Here is a 22,405-nt window from a genome sequence, read left to right as displayed (position 1 = left end):
CCTGAGATCATTTACAAATGTATGCTGTGTAAGGAGAAATGAACATAGAAGCACTTTACTGATTTTCGTTGCTTATTAACAATGATGTCTGACTGCGTAGAGATCTGCTGTAAGTCCGTACAGCACGACTAATTTTATAGTGTTGATGGTATAGAGCTAGAAAAGTGCCACCATGCAATAACCTGGGGTGGTTGGGAGTAGCAGCAATTATGGCTTTTGGCCAGGAGATGTCACTATACAAAAAGAATTACCATTCAGAGTGGTTGCCGCTTTACACTTTACTTGAATCAGTACCTTATGTGTGATAAATATCTATCATATAAATGCCTTTTTTTTATAAACTTGGTACATAGCCTTCTACAAAGATCAAGTTGAAGGTGTAACTTAAAAGCTTTAATTGTTCTGGGAATAGCTTTAAGGACACTTTGGAAGGGACCAGGTGCAAATCTAAATACAGTTTAAAGGGCAAAAACTGCGTTTGTATAATTCCAGTTTGAAAGTCATTTCTTGGTTTGAGCATCTTAATCCTTCATCACAGTCTGAATCCTCTTAAACAAGCTTTCTTTTTTATTTTGAAAGACTTTTTCACACTTTTGGCAAAGCAATTTGATCACATTCTTTAAGAATTAAAGAAGAAAGCTATCTCTTAAAGTTAAGAGTTCACTCACATTTATAAACTGTGGCTGACTTGTCTGGGCTCTGGGGAGGATTCATCCCTCCATAAGACCTGTTGCCGCTGATTTTCAGTCCACTTCTTGTGTCATTTGGCATAGCTCAGCCTTTTCTCCCTGTTTCCCTTCCTTAAGAATGGCTTCTTGACAGCCAGCCTTCCATGGAGACCATTTCTGATGAGGCTTGGGCCAACAGTAGATGGATCAGCTGAAGGTCCAGATGCATCTCTCAGGTCCTGTGTCAGGTGAATGATGGATTTTTTCCTCTTTCTTGAGGACATCACTTTCAGATACTGTTCATCTGCTGTAGATAGTTTTTTTAGGTCTGACACTTCGACTTTTTGTCCTCCACTTGTCCAGTTTCCTTATATTTTTGCACAACACGATGAATCACCTGATGGATCACCTCCAAACTGTGTTATCTTTGTCCTTTTTTTGTAGATGCAACTAAAGAAATGTCTTTGTGACAAGCTGCTAGTAAGTATGTGTCTAAACATACATTTTAGATTGAGTTTTTCTTTAAGTTGTTACGTGTAGAGTGCAGACACAACACAGGTTCATCCCTGGAGTTAGGTGCCTTTTTTTATGCTTGAATGATGAATACATCAGTGATGAGTGGCTTAATAAACGAACAAATAAACTGATTCCCCTGAAAATGGTCAGGAACAAGGACTGGACTGAAAATGAGTGAAAAAAGCAGAACTGTTGTGCAAAATTCCTTTAACAGACTACACAAAGTCTGGTTGTTTGGAAGTGAATGATAAAGAAATGGTGGGTGGCTCAAGACCTTAGCACTATACAGTAGCTATTTGGAGTGATTTTGTCAGCCTCTGTTAGGGACGGGACTTAAAGATGAGTCTTATTGTGAAGTCTGAGAGAGAGACAGGGGCAGTGCCTTTTATTTCCTCCAGGCTCAGGGGGAGGCAGAGACTTCGGCAGAAACCAGGAGGCAGAGCTGAGTGCTGTCGGAGCTGCGTTGGTAGCGGCAAGTATGAGAGGAGATAAGTTTACAAGCTGAGCCAGGCCGGTTGACAGCCGCTGTCGCATTCCTCTCTGAGACAACACAAACCGGTGGACGCCGAGAAGTCGCGGGACGCTCTGCGCTTGTGGAAAATAACTGGCGGTGGACGGTTTTTTGGATACACGGCAGCGGCGGCAGGAGACGGAGCAGGGCGGGTGTGAGTGCTCTGGCGGCGGTCCCGCTGCTAGCGAAACATGAACAAAAACCACCGAGTGCCGAGCAGCCGATCTCTGAGTGCCGTGGAGGTGAAAAGCAAGGTGATTTGGACACTTCATCGTCAGTTTCACTCGCTGTATTTGCGGTCATAACTCTCTCAGTGGTGATTAACGTTACTCTTGCTAATTTAGCCAGCTAAGCGGCTCGATAGCAGGTTATGATGTTGCACAAATTATATCCATACAAGCTAAACCTATACAGGCAAGTGCATTGCTTTTTTTTAAAACCTGAAACTAACTCGTTGATATCTCGTCTAACTTCCAGTTATATCTGATAAGTTTAATGGCTAGCTAGTAAGTTTGAAGGTGGAGGATAACGTCAGCTGACGCCGCAGTGAGCCAGTGTCACCTGTCACAGCCTCCTCCGCCGCCCCCCTTTACTCATTTATCAAAGTTTCTGTGAAGTTTCAGCCCCAACATGTCCTCCTAAGATGTTTAGAAGAGTTACAAAACATTTTTTCACAATTCAAGCCAGCTGGAGGAGTGGATAGCTGCTTGTCAAGTTATTTTCCTGTGTGTACAGGTGTCATACGGCCTGCGACAGAGCGGCTCCTTCCGCGACAGGCTGCCTGTGTCCTGCTTGTATCATAATTACACAAACTCGCCGTGGAGTGGGGCCCACAAGGCTCATTTTGCAGCTCAGAAATAGTTTTACTCAAGCTGACATGTGTTGACACAAATTATGACCTTTTTTGTGCCATTTACCCCCCCCCCCCCCTACAAATACCATCCAGAAACTTACTTTTTTGGGGGTGTTATTTCTTCCAGCCTAAGCTCCATCTTTTACTTTATTTCCTCAACTTTCAATTTTGCATTGATGTGTAACAAGTGTTCAAGTTGGCTGCGAATGGCAGATCATCTTTTGTCAGCACTTGGCAACAGTTACCACAACAACCAGTCGTTCTTGTCAACGTCAGCCATAAGACTTTGTTCTGTGTGTCAGCTTGTCAGCTGCCTGAAGATCTGCAGCTATTGATACGGACAGGCCACACTCATTACTCACAGCCCAGCACTCATCCACACTCACCAGTGTTTACGTTAGAAATTCACAACATGTGGCGTGGCAGCTTGTCCACACGGATGGCTGACTTGGGGTGGGATTATTACGTTGCAAATTTCTTAGAACAGTTCACCTCTGAGCTGCGTTGTCCTTCACATCCACATTTATTTGCTGGCATGTTCGTGTTCACATGTGAATGACTGTCTGCCTCATCCCAGTTTGGTGCAGAGTTTCGCCGGTTCTCTCTGGATCGGTCGAAACCTGGGCGCTTCGATGAGTTCTACGGCCTCCTGCAGCACGTGCATCGCATCCCCAATGTGGAGTTGTTGGTGGGCTACGCTGATGTGCACGGCGACCTGCTGCCCATCAACAACGATGACAACTACCACAAGGCGATCTCCACCGCCAGCCCCCTGCTCAGGCTGTTCCTGCAGAGGAAAGGTAAGAGGAAGGCTGCACCTGTTTATGGGGTTAAAATCCGTCAGAAGTGCAAACAAGGATCTCGTGTTAACTTTGAACAGCGCAGCACACAGAAGTATGAGCTATTGAAAGCTTACGTATGTTGTCTGGATGATCAAAAACGATCCCTTAATAAAGAGCATTTTTTTCAGCCTTTATACTACACATTGCCCATGTTTTGAGCTGTCATTGTAAACAGAGCTCCGGTGGTTTCCCAACTCTGACCCACATAGCTGGCGGTTGGCAACCTTGCTTTGAAGCGATGTATTTTCCAAATGCATTTCAATGTCAGCGCTCGCCAAAACAAACACACGTCAATGTCAATACAATGTCCTGTATTGAGACACTTGAATTGCATGGGATTTTTTTTTACTCATTTGACTGCTTTGGAGGTAATTTTTGTGTACAGTACTCCTGTACAGTATTTCCTGTACTAAGTGTCCTGTCATTGCAACAGTTGGTATCGTGGATGGTTTCTTTGCCATCTCAGGGAATTAGAAGTTTTCATGTTAAAGTCAATCATGTGGAAGTTATTGTTGCTCATGTTTAGGGATGGTGTAACCTCCTTTTCTTTTGTTTCGAGTTTTACCCTCCTACTCTGATTTTTCTTTTAAGTGCATATGATCAAAGAAGCTGCTGAGTGTGACCTGTTGAACATGGCGAGTGACCCAGGGTCTGCTGGCCAGGGGCAAACCTGCCTGTGTGCTCTGTTGTGTTTAAGCTGTCTTGCTGTGCCATATGACCCTATGGAAGCTAAGCCAGTTTGTCAGGAGGAGATTAGTGGGGTCACTGTGCAGCGCTGCATGGGACCATGTTTCAATTACACGCTCCAGACACTAGCCCCACGCTGGGTTCGCTGCTGTTCATAAACACACAGGAACAACATGAAAATACAACAAAGGCGAGCAGGCAGTAGACATCAGTCATGCTCTCGTGTAGAGAAGCTGGAATAGAAACCGAGGATACACCCACGTTAATGCAGCCCAACCCCCCACAGACCCCATTAACCTCAGATGCTAGTTTCCCTCCTGATTTGTTAGCCCCCCCCCCCCCCCCCCCCCCCCCCCCGTCAACTTACCGTTGGACACCAGTTGGTCCCAGCTTTAAAAAGCTCTGCAGTGTGCAGACGCAGCAGATTGGCCTCTTAGATAATTCATTATGTATCTGCAGACACCCGTTATTACCGTGTAATGACTTTCTGGTGAGTCGTTCACTTAAAATCTTCTTTTAACACTACGATAACCACACGATAAAAGTAACGTGCCACATTTACGTCAGTTTCAGGCTTTTATGAGCTCTACTTTTGTGGAACGTAATAATAACAGATGACTGGAGATGAGAAGTGTTTGTGTTTTTGATGAATTGTCCCTGATAAAATGATGATCTGCTAGGAAGGCAGTATCTGTACTGCTGGCCCTTCGCGAATCTGTTTTAAACCAGGTGAGTCAAGTCCAGACTGATGTTATCATCAGCATGCCTTAGAGGGAAGGTCATGCGTGAACAGTGGGATGGTCTCTGCAGCTGATTCATGTCTTTGATCTGATTATATTTAGTACATTACAGTCCAAAGTTTTTGCTTTTGGAAGCAGAAGCTGCTTTTTTAATGCCTCTAGACTGCTGCTGTGTCCTTTGAGATGGTGTAACTGTGTTAAATGTCCTGGATGATTAGAAGCCAGATGCAGTGAGAATAATCATTCTAGCATTGGAGCAGAACTTAAGATAAAACCGCGGCGTGGGCCAACATTTCCTCCAACTTGGCCTTGGTGGAGCAGTGAAATCTTATTTCACAGATATGTGGGGTTTAAGTTTGGGGCTAGTAAAAACAACCCATTGTCTGCAGTTACAGCGGTCATTCAATGATTTGCAACATCCATGATTTGTGTGTGTTGGGTCTGGACACAGATCGGTTTGTGTGTGATGATGATTATTGTTGGCCGTGCATTTTATCTGTCCTTAAACTCTAACTGCAGGCTGCGTGTAGCTTCGGTGCTCTGTGGGTTTTGTTCATTCACTGCTGTGCAGATGCTTCGCTGGCTCTGAGTGCATGCTGTTGCACTGTTTTTGTCTGGCTCTTGAACAATGCAGACGTTGTTGTTGTTGTTTGTGCTTCGACGCTACATCCCCGACCTGCCGCTAAACGTCTTATTGTTCATTGCTGAGAATAGGGTTTGTGCCTCAACACACACAAGTGCGACTCTGCAGCAGCGGGTATTCCCGCCACCCCCATCTGTGTATAATGTGGTGAAGACTGTTGAGCTGTCCACAGTTTACCAGTTGTCATGGCGCCCTGAAAGAGAGCTGTTCATTGGTGGGTTACTGATACTGGAGGGTCAGGGAGGATGCTGGGAGGACTGAACCTCTGATATTAAATGTGCTATTTTGGTATGTTTGATCTAGTTATGGTCCCTTTCAGAGTGTTTTTTGTCAGAGAGACTTCTTAAACCACCTGAATCAGAATGAAATCTAAAGGTAAATGCTCTGTGTAATGGGAGCATATCGTGGTCGTCTTTCGACTGTCGCCCTATTTAGTCATTTCAAGGTTATTTTCTCTTGAAATACTTTTATTTTACTGTCCAGCTGTTATATTGTCTGACAAAGAGCAGCCTTTGCCAGCTGGTCAGATGCAGTCTATTTATCTTTTGTTACTTTTATTCTAGTTTGGGATTAGAGGGAATCATTAGTTCATACGGTGAAACTTTGCTGTTACAGCGTATTGTCAAAGGAAACCAAACACATGGTCACACACAATGGTCTTCTGAAGGCAGGTGCTGTATTTTAAAACGGATTCAAAGACAATTGTTGACATTATAGGTCGGATGGTTTCATCTTACTGGAATATTGCTCATTAAAATCAAAACTGGTGATGGGGAAGCTGAGACTCGCCCAGATTAACGTTTACTTAGTTTCAAAGAGAGTTTTCAGAGGAGGTGAGGTCCCTCAGTCATTCGGAAACATCCTTTGTGTTTGTGTACACGCAGCTTTTAAAGTTTTCAGGTTGTCATTCCTGTGTTGGTAGCAGCTATGAAAGCAATCACTTTCAGGGTGGGTTTGTTTGGTGACGTTGCTCACTGGTCGCATAGTTTGAGCCCTGAGTGGATCATAACCATTAAAAGTTGAGGTCAAAGGTATGGAAAGCCACAGGAATGCTTGTATTTGTGTATACCAGCAGGGATTGCTTTGGTAATTAGTAACTTGGATGAGTCAACCACCCAGAGTACAGCAAATGTACATTGTAGACGCATACAATGTACACATCCAGTGTACTTTTGCATCTTTTAAAAACGAGCGATGATTTAAAGTGCTGAGCAAAAGTCTTGAGCCACCCCTTATTTTGTAGTTTATTGACAGGAAAATGGCAAATTGGTCCAGTATTTCAATAACACATGTCCAAATATAAATGTAAATACAGTATATAAGTCAAAAAGTGAGTTTGTATAATTCTAACAAGTCAGTTTGGTCTTTGCTCCTTTATTCTCCAACACAGCCTGAATCCTCTGAGACAAGCTTTCTGTCTTTTCTTTAAGCAGTCTTCAGGAATAGTTCTCCAGACTTCTTGAAGGACATCCCAAAGCTCTTCTTTGGATGTCGGCTGCCTTTTGTTCTGTTCTCTGTCAGATGATCCCACACTGCTTCAATAATGTTGAGGTCCAGGCTCTGGGGAGGATTCATCCCTCCATAAGACCTGTTGCCACTGATTTTCAGTCCACTTCTTGTCCATCCTTTCATGGAGGTCTTAGCAAAAAGTAGATGGATCAACTGAAGGTCCAGATGCATCTCTTGCTCTTTACCTGGTCTTTACACTTTTTTAGGACAGGACTATGAGATACTGTTCATCTTTAGGCCTGACACTTCTTCTTTTGTCTTCCACTTGTGCAGTTTCCTTATATTTTTCAAGGAGACACTGCACACCGTGCTTTTCAGGTCATAGCTCTTTGGAAATCACTAAAGAAATGGGATCAAATGGTGTGTCTTTCTGACAGGATGCTCGTGACAAAGTGCTTAAAGACACACTGGTTCAAATCTTTAGTTGGGAGCCTTTTTCATGCTTGAATGACTCATAGGTCAGTGTGAGGTGGCTTAAGAAGAAAAAAACACATTCCAGTGAAAATGTCAGGTACAAACTCTGGACTGGAAAGGAGTGAAAAAGCAGCCGACAGGACTAAAGTAGGAGTCATCTATAAGACATTGTTTTGGCAAGGAATATAATTAGAGATGTGGGGAGATGAGATGGAGCAGAGTATGGAGCAACACATAAAGGGAGTGGGATAGTGGGAATAGTATTAGTGAGGGAGGAATGCGGAATGAGGCCCAAGATGGGGAGAGTGGAAGAGAGAAAGAAATTAAGAGTGGGAGAGAGATGGAGGAGGGGGGAGAGCATTTTGGGTGGAATGTGGCCAGCGTCTGATCAGGTCTGCTGGCTTGGTTTGACAGGACTGCAGGACAGTCCAGATACCAGGCTCGAGTGTCTGGCCCAGTCAACGATGGTCATGGAGAGAAAACGGAGCTGAACAAAAAGCCTCACTTCTCTACCTTTTGACACCTGACTTAATGAGACTCGGGCTGCAAGAAAATGGAGGGAGGGTGGCTTGGATGAGAGGGAGTAGAGGGGAGTCAGTGGGAGTCCATGCTCTGCGGGATAGTCTGCTTGAATTTCTCTGCTTGGAGTTGGTCAAGAAAGACGAATGACTGGAGAAATGATCTGCATAAGAATAAGGGAGGGAGGAACTACACTTTGAACTGAGAGAAGAAGCGAGGCCAAGGCTGAGCAAAGGGTAGTGGGCAAACTGGTGGTTAAAAGTCCACAAAGGATAAAGTGAAAGACACAGACATCAGAAATACCTTCTGATGAATTGCCTTTGTTGAGCAAATCGTACTGTACTGAAAGATTAAAAGATGCCCCAACAGAACAGTGTGAAGATGACTTTTCATTTTGGTTTGCAAGCTGACAGACTATTTCTTGTTGATTATGAATTAGAACACATTCCTTCCGTCCCCTGGGCTTGGCGCTATACCGATGTCGATATGAAGCTTGATAGCTGATATGCTTATCTATGAATTCCTTTCAGCGCGCAGCTCCGGCGTATTTACCCTGGCGAGCGGTGCGCTGTATCCAGCAGGCTCCGACATGCAGCTCCCAGCTGCTGAACTTTTGTCACTGTTTGAGCTTACCGGTAATATGCTCATCTTCCATTTGCTTTCGGTGAAGTCTTGACACAAAGCGAAATTTAGCTGATCTTCTAAACAGATACTTTCCAAAATTTTTTTTTTCTTCCAAGTTCGTGTTAAAACGGCGCTTTAATGCCTGTGTGTATGGTTCCCCTTGTGTTCGTTCAGCCTTTTTTATTTTGGAAAACAAAACACAGATGTAAACTATATTATCATTATTATTTAACCTTCAATTCATTTGTTTTTTTAGATGAAGTAGAAGAATTATGGATTGACTCCCGAGAAGTCCTGGGTAGAAAGTTATGGACTCTAATTTGCAATTCTAAAACAAATACCCACACAAGTCTGAATATGTAAATAAGCCTGCAGTTAAAAAAGAGGCCTGCAGAGCTTAGCGAGCTGTTGCACCTGGCTGATTGGGAGGAAACATGGCCCCAACAACAGAGCTGCAGTGGGAACAACAGAAAGGATTATGAAACTCCCTCAATTCAACTTTAAATGTGGCAAAAGATGTTGGCTGAAGCCAGTCAACTGTGTCTAAAATTGCGTGCCAGTGCAAACAAAATGGGAAGGTTGTAAAAGGGGAAACGTACAGGTCAAAGAGCTCAAAACAAAATGTCTGAAAATAGAAAATGGACAACGGAAGAAAAGGCAAACGCTCAAAGCCAGACAGAAGAAAACAAGGTCGCAGTGGGCTAAAGAGAAGCTGTCATGGACTGTGGATGGTGGGATGAAAGTGAGACTCGGTGTTGGACAAGGAGATGATGCTGGAACGTTAGTTTGGTGCAGGTTCAGTGAAACCTAGAAAAATGACTGTCTGAAGAAAACAAATATTGATGATATGGGGTTGGTGTCAGGCAAAGGACCAGGGGAGTCGGGGGGGATTTTTCTCATTCCACCAATTGAAAGGAGGTTGGATGATGCCGAGGGTTTTTTTTTGTGCAGGATGAAAAGACTTTAAGAAAGATACAATCAACTCAATGATATTGTGGATTTGAAGGGTTAGTGGTCAAAGGAACTATTTCACGCATGCTGGCTGTAAAGAAATCCCTTTCTAACATGATTCCAACACAGGTGAGGTCCAACGAGTATCAGTGAACTCACTGCATTCTTCACCTGTTGATTGTAAGCAATAAGGGACTTTTGTCCAAGCTTCCTGGTCTTTTTTTAGTATTTGAGATGAATAACAATAAGGCGTTGTAAAGCTGTCACGTACATGGAAATGGCTTCAGGCAGGAATATCTGTGTGGGTGGTACAAACGCAGGGAACGGCCGCATCGAGTAATAACCGTTTATACGTCTCTGTCACCAGTAAAAACGCACGTCTGCTTAAGTGTTTCTGTAGTGACCAAAATGTCATTTAACTTGTAGAAAATAAGTGTTTGCGTGTGAGGCAAAGAAGACGAAATAAGTGACAACTGAGAAGACATTTTCCTGCTTTAAACAACAGAATCTAAGTCAGGATTTCTACGTTTTATGAGATGAACTGGAATGCACCATGAGGTCTGGCAAGCTTTGACATCCAAAATGGTCTCTGGGCTGTGTTTGTGTTTCGCATAAAATGGTATTTGGATTACAATTCTGCTGCCATAATGCTGGACAGGACAAGGGGGGGAAAAAATAAAGTAAATAAAAAAAAAGATAAAATGAAAAATGATCTCTGGGGATATTTTGTGTCTCAGCTTACAACTTTGGTCAGCCATGTAAAATCCAAATGTTTTGCTCATGTCAGATTTAGTGGTGCGTTATAAACCCCGCCAGCGTTGGACATTGGACATTTTATTTGCTTTTACTAATATCCTGCTTTCACTGCAGGATTGTAGTTGAGGCATCCAGCAGGCGGCCCACGGTTTCTAAATTCTCTAAATGTTTTAGAAATACAAGAGTTATCTGGGGGATCAAAGCTATGTTGACAGATAGTTTACACCCTGAAATGTGCTGTGCATTGAAGGGTCTTTGCCACAACATAAAAGTGGTTTGTGAGAGTTGGAAAAACACTGACGATGAACAGTCCAGGATCCTGAAACTGAAGCAGAGAAACGAGATTTATTCACATTTAATGGTCTGATCGTCTGCTGCGAAAAGTCAGATTTAAGGCTCTGATCTGATGGAAAAGTATCTCCTATACTTGATCACAAAATGCACTGGTGCAATTTCTCACATTTCCATTTCATTCATACTTGTGAGCCTTATGAGGCAAGACGTGGGTTCCAAGCACATGCAGCTGCTGCTGCTTCACCTCCATCTTCTACGTCAGCCCTCTCCTCCAGACTTAATATAGCAAATCTATCAGACCCAGATCTAAACACCACACCCCAGACTTTGCCTCCTTCCTGTTTCCTGGTATTGAACTGACATCAATAAATAACCCTCTCCCGCCCCCTCTCCTTCCCTGTCCGAAGCTCAAAACCAACCTCAGTGAAAATAAAACACATCCTTGCTACTAAACTACGCCGACCATCAGCTGTAGTCCCACCACAACCAATACAGTCCACATTCCACATATTGACGCTTATCGGTATCTCCTCAGTCTTATTCATCCACTATCCCTGAAAGACCTGTTTTTACTCACCAGGTCGTACTTCAGTTGTCCCATCACCGGCCTCAGAGAACCGCTGAGTTGCAGCCTTCATTTCCCTGTAGATGCAGTGGCTTTAAAACCGGAAGAGTGCAGGAGTCGGGACAATTGGGGGAGGGGGACAAAAAGAGTTGAATCTTCCAGACCAGGTGGAGATGCAAGAAAGGGCTTGAGGTGAGAGTGAAGGGAGGAAAAAAAAAACTGGAGGGCAAGGAGGACAAAGGATGCTGCAGGAAGGGAGAGAAGTGTCTTTGTCAGCACAAAATAAACTGATGTAACCGCTTCATGCTGCAGTGACGAGATGGAAGCAAACGCACGGCAGCGGAGTGGGAAGGTGATTTTCCCCCCAGAGTCGGTTGAAGTTGGGGATCTTTTGATAAATTTCTCCTGTCGGGAGGCGGAAATGAAGCAGGATTGATGAGTGTTAAAGAGGATCCGTTTCGGATGTGACACGAGGACGCCGAGAAGCAGGATAATGAGACTTAATGATGAGGAGTCTTTTGAGATAATACATTTCATGACTAATTCCTCATATTGTCAGTTCACTTGCACATCACAGCCTCCTTTGCTGAGGCTTGCCTCACACCTCTGCAAGTCCCTACAGCCTTTTCCCAGACACTTGACTCAAACCAGTGCTTCAGTCTGCGTCTTTACTGGCCCGGTTCCAACCCCTCCCCTCAGCACTCTCTCTTTGACCTCCCTTCCTCCATTTCTTGCTCCTTCTCTTATCAGCAGCATTAAGGCACTTTTATCTGGGCTGTGCCAGGGAGGTATGCTCACCACACCAGGAATAGCAACCCTCTGGGAATTTACTCCTTTGAAAATATCTTTTTTTTTTTTTTTTTTTTACCACCTCCTCCTCTCTTTTTATCTCACTGTCCGTCTTATATTTTGTTTTTCACCACCTCTGTTTTTCTCCCATCTACAACAGTCCTCACCCCCCCCCTCCATCTTGTATCGTTCCGTGTCCGGAACACCATGGCACCGGCTTTGTGGTGAACATTCATGCTTGTCATCAACAAACCTGACTGTTTCCAGAACTCCACAACCTTCAACTGCTTATCTTTTTTTCTTGAGCGTTTTTTTTTTTTTTTTTTTTCTTGCTCTGATCCTTGAGACCTCGTGTTTGGACACTGTAGACTAATGTCACGGAGAGCAGTTTCTCCTTATCATAAACAACTGAAAACCTGATGTTTGCACTTTTGTGTCTGTATAGATTCATATTTTTGTATTCTGTGACCTGATCATTAAGCCCCACGCTGTAAATATGCAGGTCTGGTAGTAGCCACAGTTGTTGTAGTTATCATTAGAGCACATTTATTAATAGCTAACATAATAACAGACTACTGTAGTGTAGAATTGATAAAGGCAGTGCCATGTAAACACTTCCTGGTAATGCTGTGCCACCTGGACGTAGCGTCGGGTTTCTGTAACGCAGCACCAGAGATAACAGGTATCAGGAAATGATGGATTTGTAGTGTCATCATCAGTGATTATTATTACGCTGCCGGAAAGCATCCTGTCATCTTGTATCATCGCAGCTGTGATACTGCAGCAGTGACGTAGCTTGTGAAGCAGTGGCTGTGATGAGCGTTGGAGCGGGTGCATGCATGAACGCATCGCTGGAGAAGGAAGTATAGTAATGCACACTGAAAAGAGTGCAGCTCTGCAGACGTACACTTGTGTAATCTGCGTTAGTTGTGTATATATTATCGTGTTATTTAGTTTCCTGTAAGTGTCGGAGATGTGGAGATGTATTAGCTGTTCCCCTTGTGTGTTTTTCGGTGTTGGCTCCATGCCACACAGAGGAGAGATTAAGCATCACTGTGTGAGTCTTGGGTTGTCATTTTCTCCTCCACCGCTTTGCCTCCTTCGTGCCTCACTCACTCCATCCAAAGTGTGAGAAGTCAAAGCAAGCCACCGCATAGCTGGAATACCTGACCTGTGCAGAGCCACGGCAAATGTTGGGCAGACGATGATGTTTTCTTTTCAGAGTATGTGAATTATGCCTGATTCTGATACGACCACAGGTCTGTCTTAAGGTTATTGTCTGAGCTAACCGCCAGAGCTATTCCCAGAGATAACAATGGGGTGGTGATAAAGTTGTATTGCCTTAAGTAGAAAGGTATGGCATACCAAAAATTGTAAAGAGCTGCAGATCACTGGGAACAGATCATTAGAAAAGTGCCGCAGGAACCGTGTGGCTCTCAGGGAAGTTGGGAGACTCGAACCAGAGATTTTAATTAGAAAATAAAAGAAAAAAAACTATGTTTTATGTATCTTCATTGGCTGCATCTAAGAACTCAAATAGCATTGACTTCTGCCTGGTTGCAGAGACTTTCCAACCAGCTTCCTAGAAAGGCTGGGAACATTGTTTTCCAAAAGATAGAACACATACGTCTGTGGATGCGGTTCTGGCCATACTACCTGTAGGACCAGCTTTGCAATAGCTTTCTATGCACGGGCATGTGATCCGTCTATTGTTCACTGTGGTGTGGTCTCCTCAAAACAAGCCTCCATGTTGTTCTTCTGCTCCTGCTCCTCATTTTGTGGCGTGTGCCTTTGCTAAATGGAGACTTGTGGTTATGTGGCTGGCTTCAAAAGGACCTGCAGACCGGTTCGGATGATGAAACCTTGGTGAGTGTGAATTAGGCGGCAAAAGCTCCGAAGCATTTACGGTATTCTTTTCTGTAGACCTGTTTGTTCGTTTCCACTGACTCGTGATATCGATATCAACACAAAAAGGGTCTTTAGGGAATCTATTCTGTGTCCTCTGCGCTCGAGCTGACATTCTCTGTTGTTCATGTACCCTTTTATGCAATAGAGCCGTTCACAACAGATCACAATCTTTTTGTGAAATATGGTCCTTAAATTGAATGATTGCAGCATCGGCTGTATGTAATAATTATCATCTCCAAGCCCAAGCTGGAACAACCCCGAAACATGCCGTTTGGCGTGTTTCCTTGTTGCGTTAACTGATTGTTTAATAAACTATGATTAAGAATAGTTTATTCAAATATTATTTACTGCATAAAATGTACTATTCCTAATAGTGACAGTTTGTTCAAGAGGTGTAATGATATGCCTGGCTAACGGGGTCATTATCCTTTTCATTCTGAATTATTATCCCACATTAAAAGCTTGGTTTCTTTACAGTGCGGTTTATGAAGAGCCGTTGGCCTTCCAGAGTACATCAGTGCCTCTTTATATCTCTGTTCTACGAGCATCATTCGTGGAGACGCTGACCTTTAGCTTTGGAGAAGTAACCGAACGGTCGGGATTTCATCTCACAGATTAATATTTATTGTGGTAGAAATGAGAAGCCTGTAATGTGCGAATCAAGAAGTCACATGGCAAATCATTTTGTAGCTCTGCTGTCATTCTGACTGTAAAATAGTAACACTTCAAGGTATTTCGGGATGGAAAGCTTGATAAAGGGAGAGCGCGCGCTGGCAGGAGTTTCTCTTTTATAACTGCTTTGATTTGTTGCAAATTATGAGACGGCAGTTCTGTTGTAGATATTTTGTATAGAAAAGAAGCATTTTTACCTTCTTCTGTCAGTTCTCCTGTGATTGTTCATATTAATCATTTCCCAAATGTGCCACATAGCTGTACACTCTGTGGCTGCAGTGTACCACCGTCAAGCTTTAAGCGACCAACCGTGGTGATTAAATACGTTTTATAGGCATCAGTGATTAGAAGTAGACCCTCTCAAAGCAGGTTATGTGGCACAGCGCAGCGATCAGCCGTTCTGTGGTAGTCAGTGGTGCTTGTTGTTTATTTGATAATGTCTGGTGTGCATGTATGAATAGCACAATGATCTATTTTTTTTATTCACATATTTTGTGATTAACCTATAGAATAAAGGCTTGTGTGAACAATGCCTTTATTCAGTATGTGCACACATTTGTAGGTCATTTCTTCTCAGCTGTCTACATTTAGTAAAAATGCGGCATTTGGTGTGGCTGCTGAAAAGCCTGACCTCCAAAAACACGAAGAAGCCCTTGTTGCCTTTGCGTCTCTGATTGTTCGATGACTAATTCCTCAATGGAGGGATGCATCCTCATTTGACAAACTCGCTGGCCTTTTCTGCATTTTGGGAGAAACTGGATCTGCTATATACCTGTCAGCCGTTCCTTTCATCCAGCTGTCGTATCATAGGTCTGACGGGCAGGAGGAAAGGATTATCTCTGCGACTTTTAAGATGGTTTTTACTCTGTTCTTTTTATACTTCTTCTTAAATAATAATGATGTTTGATGTTGCCGTTGAGCTCGTCAGTTCCTGTCGTTGGAAACACATTATTTTCCAGCTTTAGGTAAAAAGAAAATCTTTCGTAATTAAGAGACAGTACAATTCAGTTGTTTGATATTCTGTTGGCCGACTCATTACTCTTCGACACTTTTTAATTGATAAATGAATTGAGCCACCTGCCTGAAAATAAACCTCCTGTTTAGAGCGAACGTCTGCTTGCACACACTTGCAGACCTATGTTGTTTCCACTTATTTGCAGGGCGCTGCTGTGTGTGTGTTTATGTGTGAGAGTGGCCCTGAGGATCCATCGCGCTCTCTGCTGAACTGTAATCTTCTGCAGGGGTGGTTGATGAGCGGACGTCTCGGAGGAGTGATATGAGATGTGGAGCGTAAGCCTTCTTTTATGCACGACTGCACCTTAAGAACAGCCTTGTGTCAGCGATGGAGAGAGATGGAGCCTTTAGAAGCATCCACTCACAGGTCCCTTTTTTTTTTTTTTTCTCTCCCCCCCCCCCCCCCCCCCCCCCGAGGCTTTTGCGAAACTGCTTCTTCGCGTCACCGTATTGTTGAGTTTGCTCATGACTTCCGCCTGACAGTAATATAGTAACTGTGTATACACTAAACTCGTGCCTCATGGGAACTGAAACGTGACACCGCTGCTCTTTCTCCGGACAGTCGAGCCTTTGTTTCGGTTTTGGGGTGGAGCGGGGAGTGGCGGGGCCCGTACCTGTCAGAACCCGAGAGCTGGAAATCTTTATCAGGCACCTGAGCGGATACTTTCCCAGATTACTCGCGCACACACACACACAGTGAGACTGAATATTTCCCCCTTGAAGTTTGCTCGTCAGTGCGTTGCTTATTTATAGATCACTTTTGTCTAAAAGTAGAATTAACACAGTTAGAGGTGAGAACTGTGAGGTAATTTTCAGGACAAAGAAGGTAAAAATAACATCAGAACAGAGCAAAATAAGATTAGCAGAAGAAAAAGTCAGAGAGATGTTAATGTTTAGCTGCTTGTATTGTCCCGGTTAACTATTAGAGATCCAAGGTTCAGTTTTTCTCTCAGTCAACCATGTTCATCCTCAACATAATAACACGACTCACGCAGCTAAAACGTTGTTTCAAGTGTGGACTTATTATATCAAAGCTATCAGAAGTATTTAATTTGACCTTTTTTTTTTGCCTGGAGTTACACAAGTGCATTCGCAGCACTCTCATTCTGCATGGGCCAGATATGAAGTTACAGGCAGGAAGCACTTAGCTCATCTCAACATAAAAACCTGAAACATGAGCAAACGGCCGGCCCGACTCCGTCGGGTCAGGCTAACACAATCTTCCCAACAGCACCGAGGAACGTTTTATATCTCGGGTTGTTATGTGATCAAACCAGGTGTAAAAATGTCGAGCTCCAAGAAATAAGAGCAAGATTCCAGGAAGTCGCCGCCTGGCCACGAAGCACAACTTTAAAACCACAACTTCAAATGTTTACACATCCAGTTTGTCTGAATTAAACAAAGTGAGTCAGACGGTTGTTTTAGTCTTGAGCAGCTGTTTGCAGTTTCTGTGACACGTTCGGCTAAATGTTTCCCGCTTCTTGCATCACACTTAATGCAGGCATGAGAGATGGAAATGTTAGGTTACATTTATCCACCTTTCAGCTGTATTGTTATTACTTTATTGTTGGCAGGACCGACCGATAATGGCCTCCCAAGTCTGACTTTGATGTGTGCTGCACCTCATTTGGCTTCTTCATCTGCCTGTTTTCTCACTGGGGCGTTGATGATGTCACATTGAATCCATTATATACACACTTTCGGGGTATATAATAGATCAAACGGGTGGCATGTGGGCGGCAGACTTGGTTATTGTGTTTTTTCTTTTTAATTAGTTGCTGTATTTAGGGAATTTTATGTTGTTTTACAATGTAATTCTATTTATAACTATGGGATATTGTGTTTTACACTTGTAGTCCTTTTTTAAATCTGTGTTTTCATCGTCATTGCTTATCTTGGACAGCCATCCTTAGAAAAGAGGTTTTTACTGTGAGCTGAGGTTTTCCTGATGGATTTCCGTCTGAGAATAGAGGATTCATCCGGACAATATGTGACACCAGCCATGTGCTTGTTAAATAATGCAGCAGATCTGCTCGCCATATGCATCTGCGAGGCTGTACATGGGTCATGTCTATGTGCGGGAGCCGTGATAAAGGCCTGGAGGCTGTGCTGAGCGGCTTGTTGGCTGCTGTAGTATTTTGCATCAGTTTGACCTGAGGGGAGCTGTGAGGATCAGTGTCTTGTGTGAGTTCAGCACAGACACCCTGCAGCAATGCCTCGGGCTGAAAGTGAGAGCATTATTCATTCATATCCAAACTACATGATGTAACAGAATGTCACCGTGAACAACAATTTGGCGCCTTAACTATCTCAACATGATATAAATTGAAAATTAACCTCTCACTGTCTCTTTCTTCTTTCTGCATCACTTTCCCCTTTTCTGTTGTCACGCTCCATCTTTCTGTTCTCTTCCTCTTCCTCTTCTCTACTTCTCTTTCTCTGCTTCCTCTCTTTTGTGTGTTGCAGAGGAAGCTGATTACTCAACGTTTGGCACAGACTCGCTGACCAGGAAGAAGACCACGGTGCTTTCGGCGGTTCTTCTGCGGCCTGACATCAACAAGAAAAAGCCGCCGGTGATCATCAGCCTCCCGAGGGACTTCCGCCCCGTCTCCTCCATTATCGATGTGGACATCCTTCCAGAGACTCACAGACGCGTTCGCCTGTACAAGCACGGTCAGGAGAAGCCGTTGGGCTTTTACATCCGCGACGGTTCCAGCGTACGGGTCACCCCACAGGGCCTCGAGAAGGTCCCCGGGATTTTCATCTCTCGTTTGGTGCCTGGCGGGCTGGCTGAGAGCACCGGCCTGCTGGCAGTTAATGACGAGGTGCTGGAGGTGAACGGCATCGAGGTGGCTGGTAAATCTCTGGACCAGGTGACAGATATGATGATCGCCAACAGTCACAATCTCATCATCACCGTGAAGCCCGCCAACCAACGGAACAATGTTGTGCGTGGTGGAGGGGGTGGAGGAGGGGGCGGCGGCGGCGGCGCTGCGTCAGGTAGTTCAGGACGCTCATCGGACAGTGGCGCCAGCTTCTATGGCTACTCATCACACGGTGCCACAGCGTCAATGCCATCGCACATCATCCAGAACTTCCCCGTCGGGGAGCTAGAGAGCGACGAAGACGATGAGGACCTGGTAATCGAGGCAGGAGGCGAGGCCGAGCCAATCAGACGCACTCTCTCTAACTACAGCATGCCCCCACTGCCTCGCTATGAACCACACCTCAACCTCCGCACCACTAACAACTCCCCCTCCACCTTCTCCGTCAACGCCAACGGGACCCTGCCCGGCAGCGGCAGCAGCGGATCACTCAGTAACACCAATGCCAATTCGACCACGCCGTCACCAGACACGGCAAAGGAGAGGCGGAGTCTGGAGGAGGAGGGTACTGTTATTACACTGTAGACGGGGCATTCTCCAACCAATCACTGGAAAACTGAGACAGACTGAACACTCTGATACTGGGGTGGTCATGGACCAGCAAATCTAACGCAGTCAGTACGGCGACTGTACCTGAGAAGCACAAAGATATGCCTACGTTTTAGAACTCAGCACTCATGGCTCATTAATAAATGTTTTAATATTTCCAGGTCAAACACCACACCCATGCTTTACTTTTCAGCATGCCAATGATCACGCACGTGTGCCATAGAGGTAAACCCCCCCCCCCCCCCCCCCCCCCCCCCAATTCACCTTCCAAATGTCAGAGAAAGAACACATTTAGTCTAGTTTGATGCCCAGCTGCCCTCCTAATTTTCCATCTAAAACCACTACAAGCCCTGCTTTTCAACCCCAGAGCTTCCGTGAGAGAGCAGAGACGAGACTCCCCGTCTTCCCTGTTTTGTCTCATCAGTCGTGAGAACAAGTTAAGTCCATCCCATAACAAACTGAACCTGTGCCCACGCAGGCCTGACCACCGGCCTTCCATTCCTCAAAATGTACAACAATGCAACACAGCGCTGCAGCAACTGACCAGATGCTGAGATGTGCAGATATGCTGTTGTTTGGAAGCCTCTTAAAGAAAACAAGCCCAACCGGGTTGTTGGTGCTGATTAGGATGATTTTACCCATTTTCCTCTCTTTACCTCGCTATGGTAATGACCGACTGCGAAAGAAAAGTTGATTTTGAAAAGGCTTTGAGACAACATCTCCTTTTAGAATCAATTCTACTATTAAGCCTGTGTTTTATATCTTTCTTTGCTTCTTTTTTTTTCTTTGAATATTTGTATCTCAAAGGTGGTCGAATGTGAAAGCTAATCACACCTGGAAACGGAACATCGTCAGATTAATCTCTTCACCATATTTTCTTCCTGTTGCACTTCCTTTTCATGACAAGGGCTATATCCCCTGCTGCATGCATACAAATTCTCATTGGATTGCTTTATTTATTTCTAAATATTTACATTGGTTCTGAGTGGTCCCGATCAAAGCTGTGCTGTCACACTGTTGGCGAATACAACTCAGGAGTGAGTAGAAATGAGGGGTCCTTAATGAGGCTGGATCGTGCTCCACAGCACGCCCTGGTCACATTGAGTCATATTGAAACAAGCAGGTACATTGCATTGGGCACTGACTGTATTTGTTAAAGGTGAGGCAGGTCTGCCTTAAGTGTGGCATGACTCGGCTCTCACCTGTATTGGTTGTTTTTGAACGTTCTCACAACACAAGCCAGATCGGCGGCCCTCATTTCTAAAATTGTCCTTGATTCGTCGACACCTCCTTCACTGTTTCGACCACACTTTGCTTTGATGGGAGTTTTCATGATGAAATCTCCGCCACAGACAAATGTAACCCCCCCCCCCCCCCCCCCCCCCCCCCCCCCCCCCGAACAGTGAGGGGTTCGTGCTCCTGAAGCAGATCCATATCGTTTATTTGAAGCTCGCTGTATATGCGTTTCTACTGCACGCCGCTGCTAACTGCCTCCCTGAAGAGAGGGCAGATGGTCTATTATTTCTCGTATTGATTTTCAACATTTGCTCTCCTGCTATAAGTGCTAAGCCTCACTTTAGCATGGATTTTATCTCGTGCATTAATATAATGTCCTCACATATATATATATATATATATATTGTCGTTTTCATCCAAGTCCGTATGCATTTACACTGAAAAATCCAGCATTCACGCAGATCACTATCACACACTAATGTTCACCCATTTGCTTAATTGTCTGACGATCCTGTTGGACCATGAAAATCCATGAATTCTCTGTTGTACTGCGCGCTACATGGATACGGTACTGTCTTTTTGACACAGCAGATGCTGGTGGGATTCTGGCTTTCATTCCCAACATTAATGAGTGGCTCTCTGAGTGGAAGTCTTTTAATAATCATCATTAACTTATTTTCTGCACCTCTGACTTTACCACGGGACACTGGGATTGTAACCACATCCACATTTTTATTTATTCTCTAATCTGGCGTCTGCATGTTTTCTTTCTTTGCGCACATTTTCTGACCTTGTTTTTTTTATGACGGATAATGTTTTTGTGTATTCATGATTGTCGTTTTTTGGTAAAGGCAAATCTCAAGGTACGGTAGATTTCTTGCCCATTTAGAGATCATTGCAGTAGGTGATTTTACTGTTCTGGCTCAAGTTTCAGGAAGATCTGTGCTCATCATGACACACTATTGCTATTTTTATTTTTTTTTAATACTGTGAATTATTTGGGGAGAGAAACAGTTGTATTGATACAACCACAGAATAGGCAGATGTTCGGCTTTGAGTCTGATGTATTTTTTAAGTGATCGAGCAATGATTTTTGCTTGTCAGATAAATCCAATGGTATAGATTTGTAATGAAGAATGTCAGTATTTTCATATCAATGCTATATATATATAAATATATATATATATATATATATAATGTATGTTTTTATCACATTAAATGAAAATGTTTTAAGATTCAACTGGAGATGTAAGAATAAATAGACGTACCTGTAACTGCTGATCGGCGGAGCTGGATGAAATAAACTAATATGTAGCAATAATCGCTGTTTGTCGTTTGTTGATGTCTGAGACACGGCACATAACACGACCACCGACCAAATAAACTGAATCCCCACACGTGGGTGATGTTCATTCAGCAGTTTTATTTTGTGCAGAGAAAAACAAATGGTGACGTAAAAACAGCAGAATGTTCCATCTTTGTTAAATATACCTAAATGAAAAATAGAATCGCGTTTTTATAATTGAATTTACTGATTTGGCTGGTTTGACCACTAATGAAAGCTATTCCTCAACAATCAGGTTCCAACTTGCTCGTTTAGCAGTTCTCAGAGCAGCTTTGGATGATTTTTCTTCTTTTTTTTTATTTTTCCACCATAAATTTGAAGTCAGATTTAGATCTGTGCAGTTTACAGGCGAATCAGCTGAATGTTTTCTTCTGTTTAAGTGTTAGTGATCGTTTACGTTAGCTTTTTCTGGATATAAACCCCATTTCCCTGTGTCTGTTCCTTACAGTTCGCTCACAAACATTAACTCCTGGTTCTGTCCATTTTTGTGGTTGTGCATTTTCTGCTTTCAGAGTTTTTTGTCCAGACCCTTTGACGTCTTCCTTGTTCGACCTATATGTTTACCCTTTACAAGCTTGCCATTTTGTTTGTACTTGCACAAAATTTTAGACACAGCCGACTGGGAATAAACAACATCTTCTTATTTCACTGCCTTATTTAAGTAGTTTTATCGTTCTTTCCATTGCTTCCACTGACAGCTCTCTTGTTGAAGCCATGTTTCCTGCCAATCAGGGACGTGAAACAGCTCACTAAGGTCTGAAAGAACTCTCTTTTAACTGCAGACTTATTTGCATTTCAAGGTTTGTGCAAGTATTTATTTTAAAGGTGCAAATTAGAAGATTATTAAAAGGCTTTTACCTGTATTTTTTAAGTAACTTTTATTTTTGCAGTTCAAAAGCTTGGGAATTGAAGGGA

General features: G+C 43.7%; 1 protein-coding gene across 1 annotated transcript; it reads left to right on the top strand.

Moving 5' to 3' along the window:
* The first annotated feature begins 1,595 nt into the window (after positions 1 to 1,595).
* Positions 1,596 to 19,839, top strand: pard6b (par-6 partitioning defective 6 homolog beta (C. elegans)). Its single transcript, XM_072367287.1, has 3 exons — positions 1,596 to 1,949; positions 3,126 to 3,348; positions 17,942 to 19,839. The coding sequence occupies exons 1-3, from the start codon at positions 1,887 to 1,889 to the stop codon at positions 18,883 to 18,885; spliced, it is 1,230 nt and encodes a 409-aa protein (XP_072223388.1). The 5' UTR covers positions 1,596 to 1,886; the 3' UTR covers positions 18,886 to 19,839.
* Positions 19,840 to 22,405: the final 2,566 nt, after the last annotated feature.

The sequence above is a fragment of the Leuresthes tenuis genome, unplaced genomic scaffold (assembly GCF_036924035.1).
Source record: "Leuresthes tenuis unplaced genomic scaffold, fLeuTen1.0.hap1 SCAF_16, whole genome shotgun sequence".
NCBI lineage: Eukaryota > Metazoa > Chordata > Actinopteri > Atheriniformes > Atherinopsidae > Leuresthes > Leuresthes tenuis.
The sequence above is the reverse complement of the archived record's forward strand: the minus strand, read 5'-3'. Positions and strand labels throughout refer to the sequence as shown.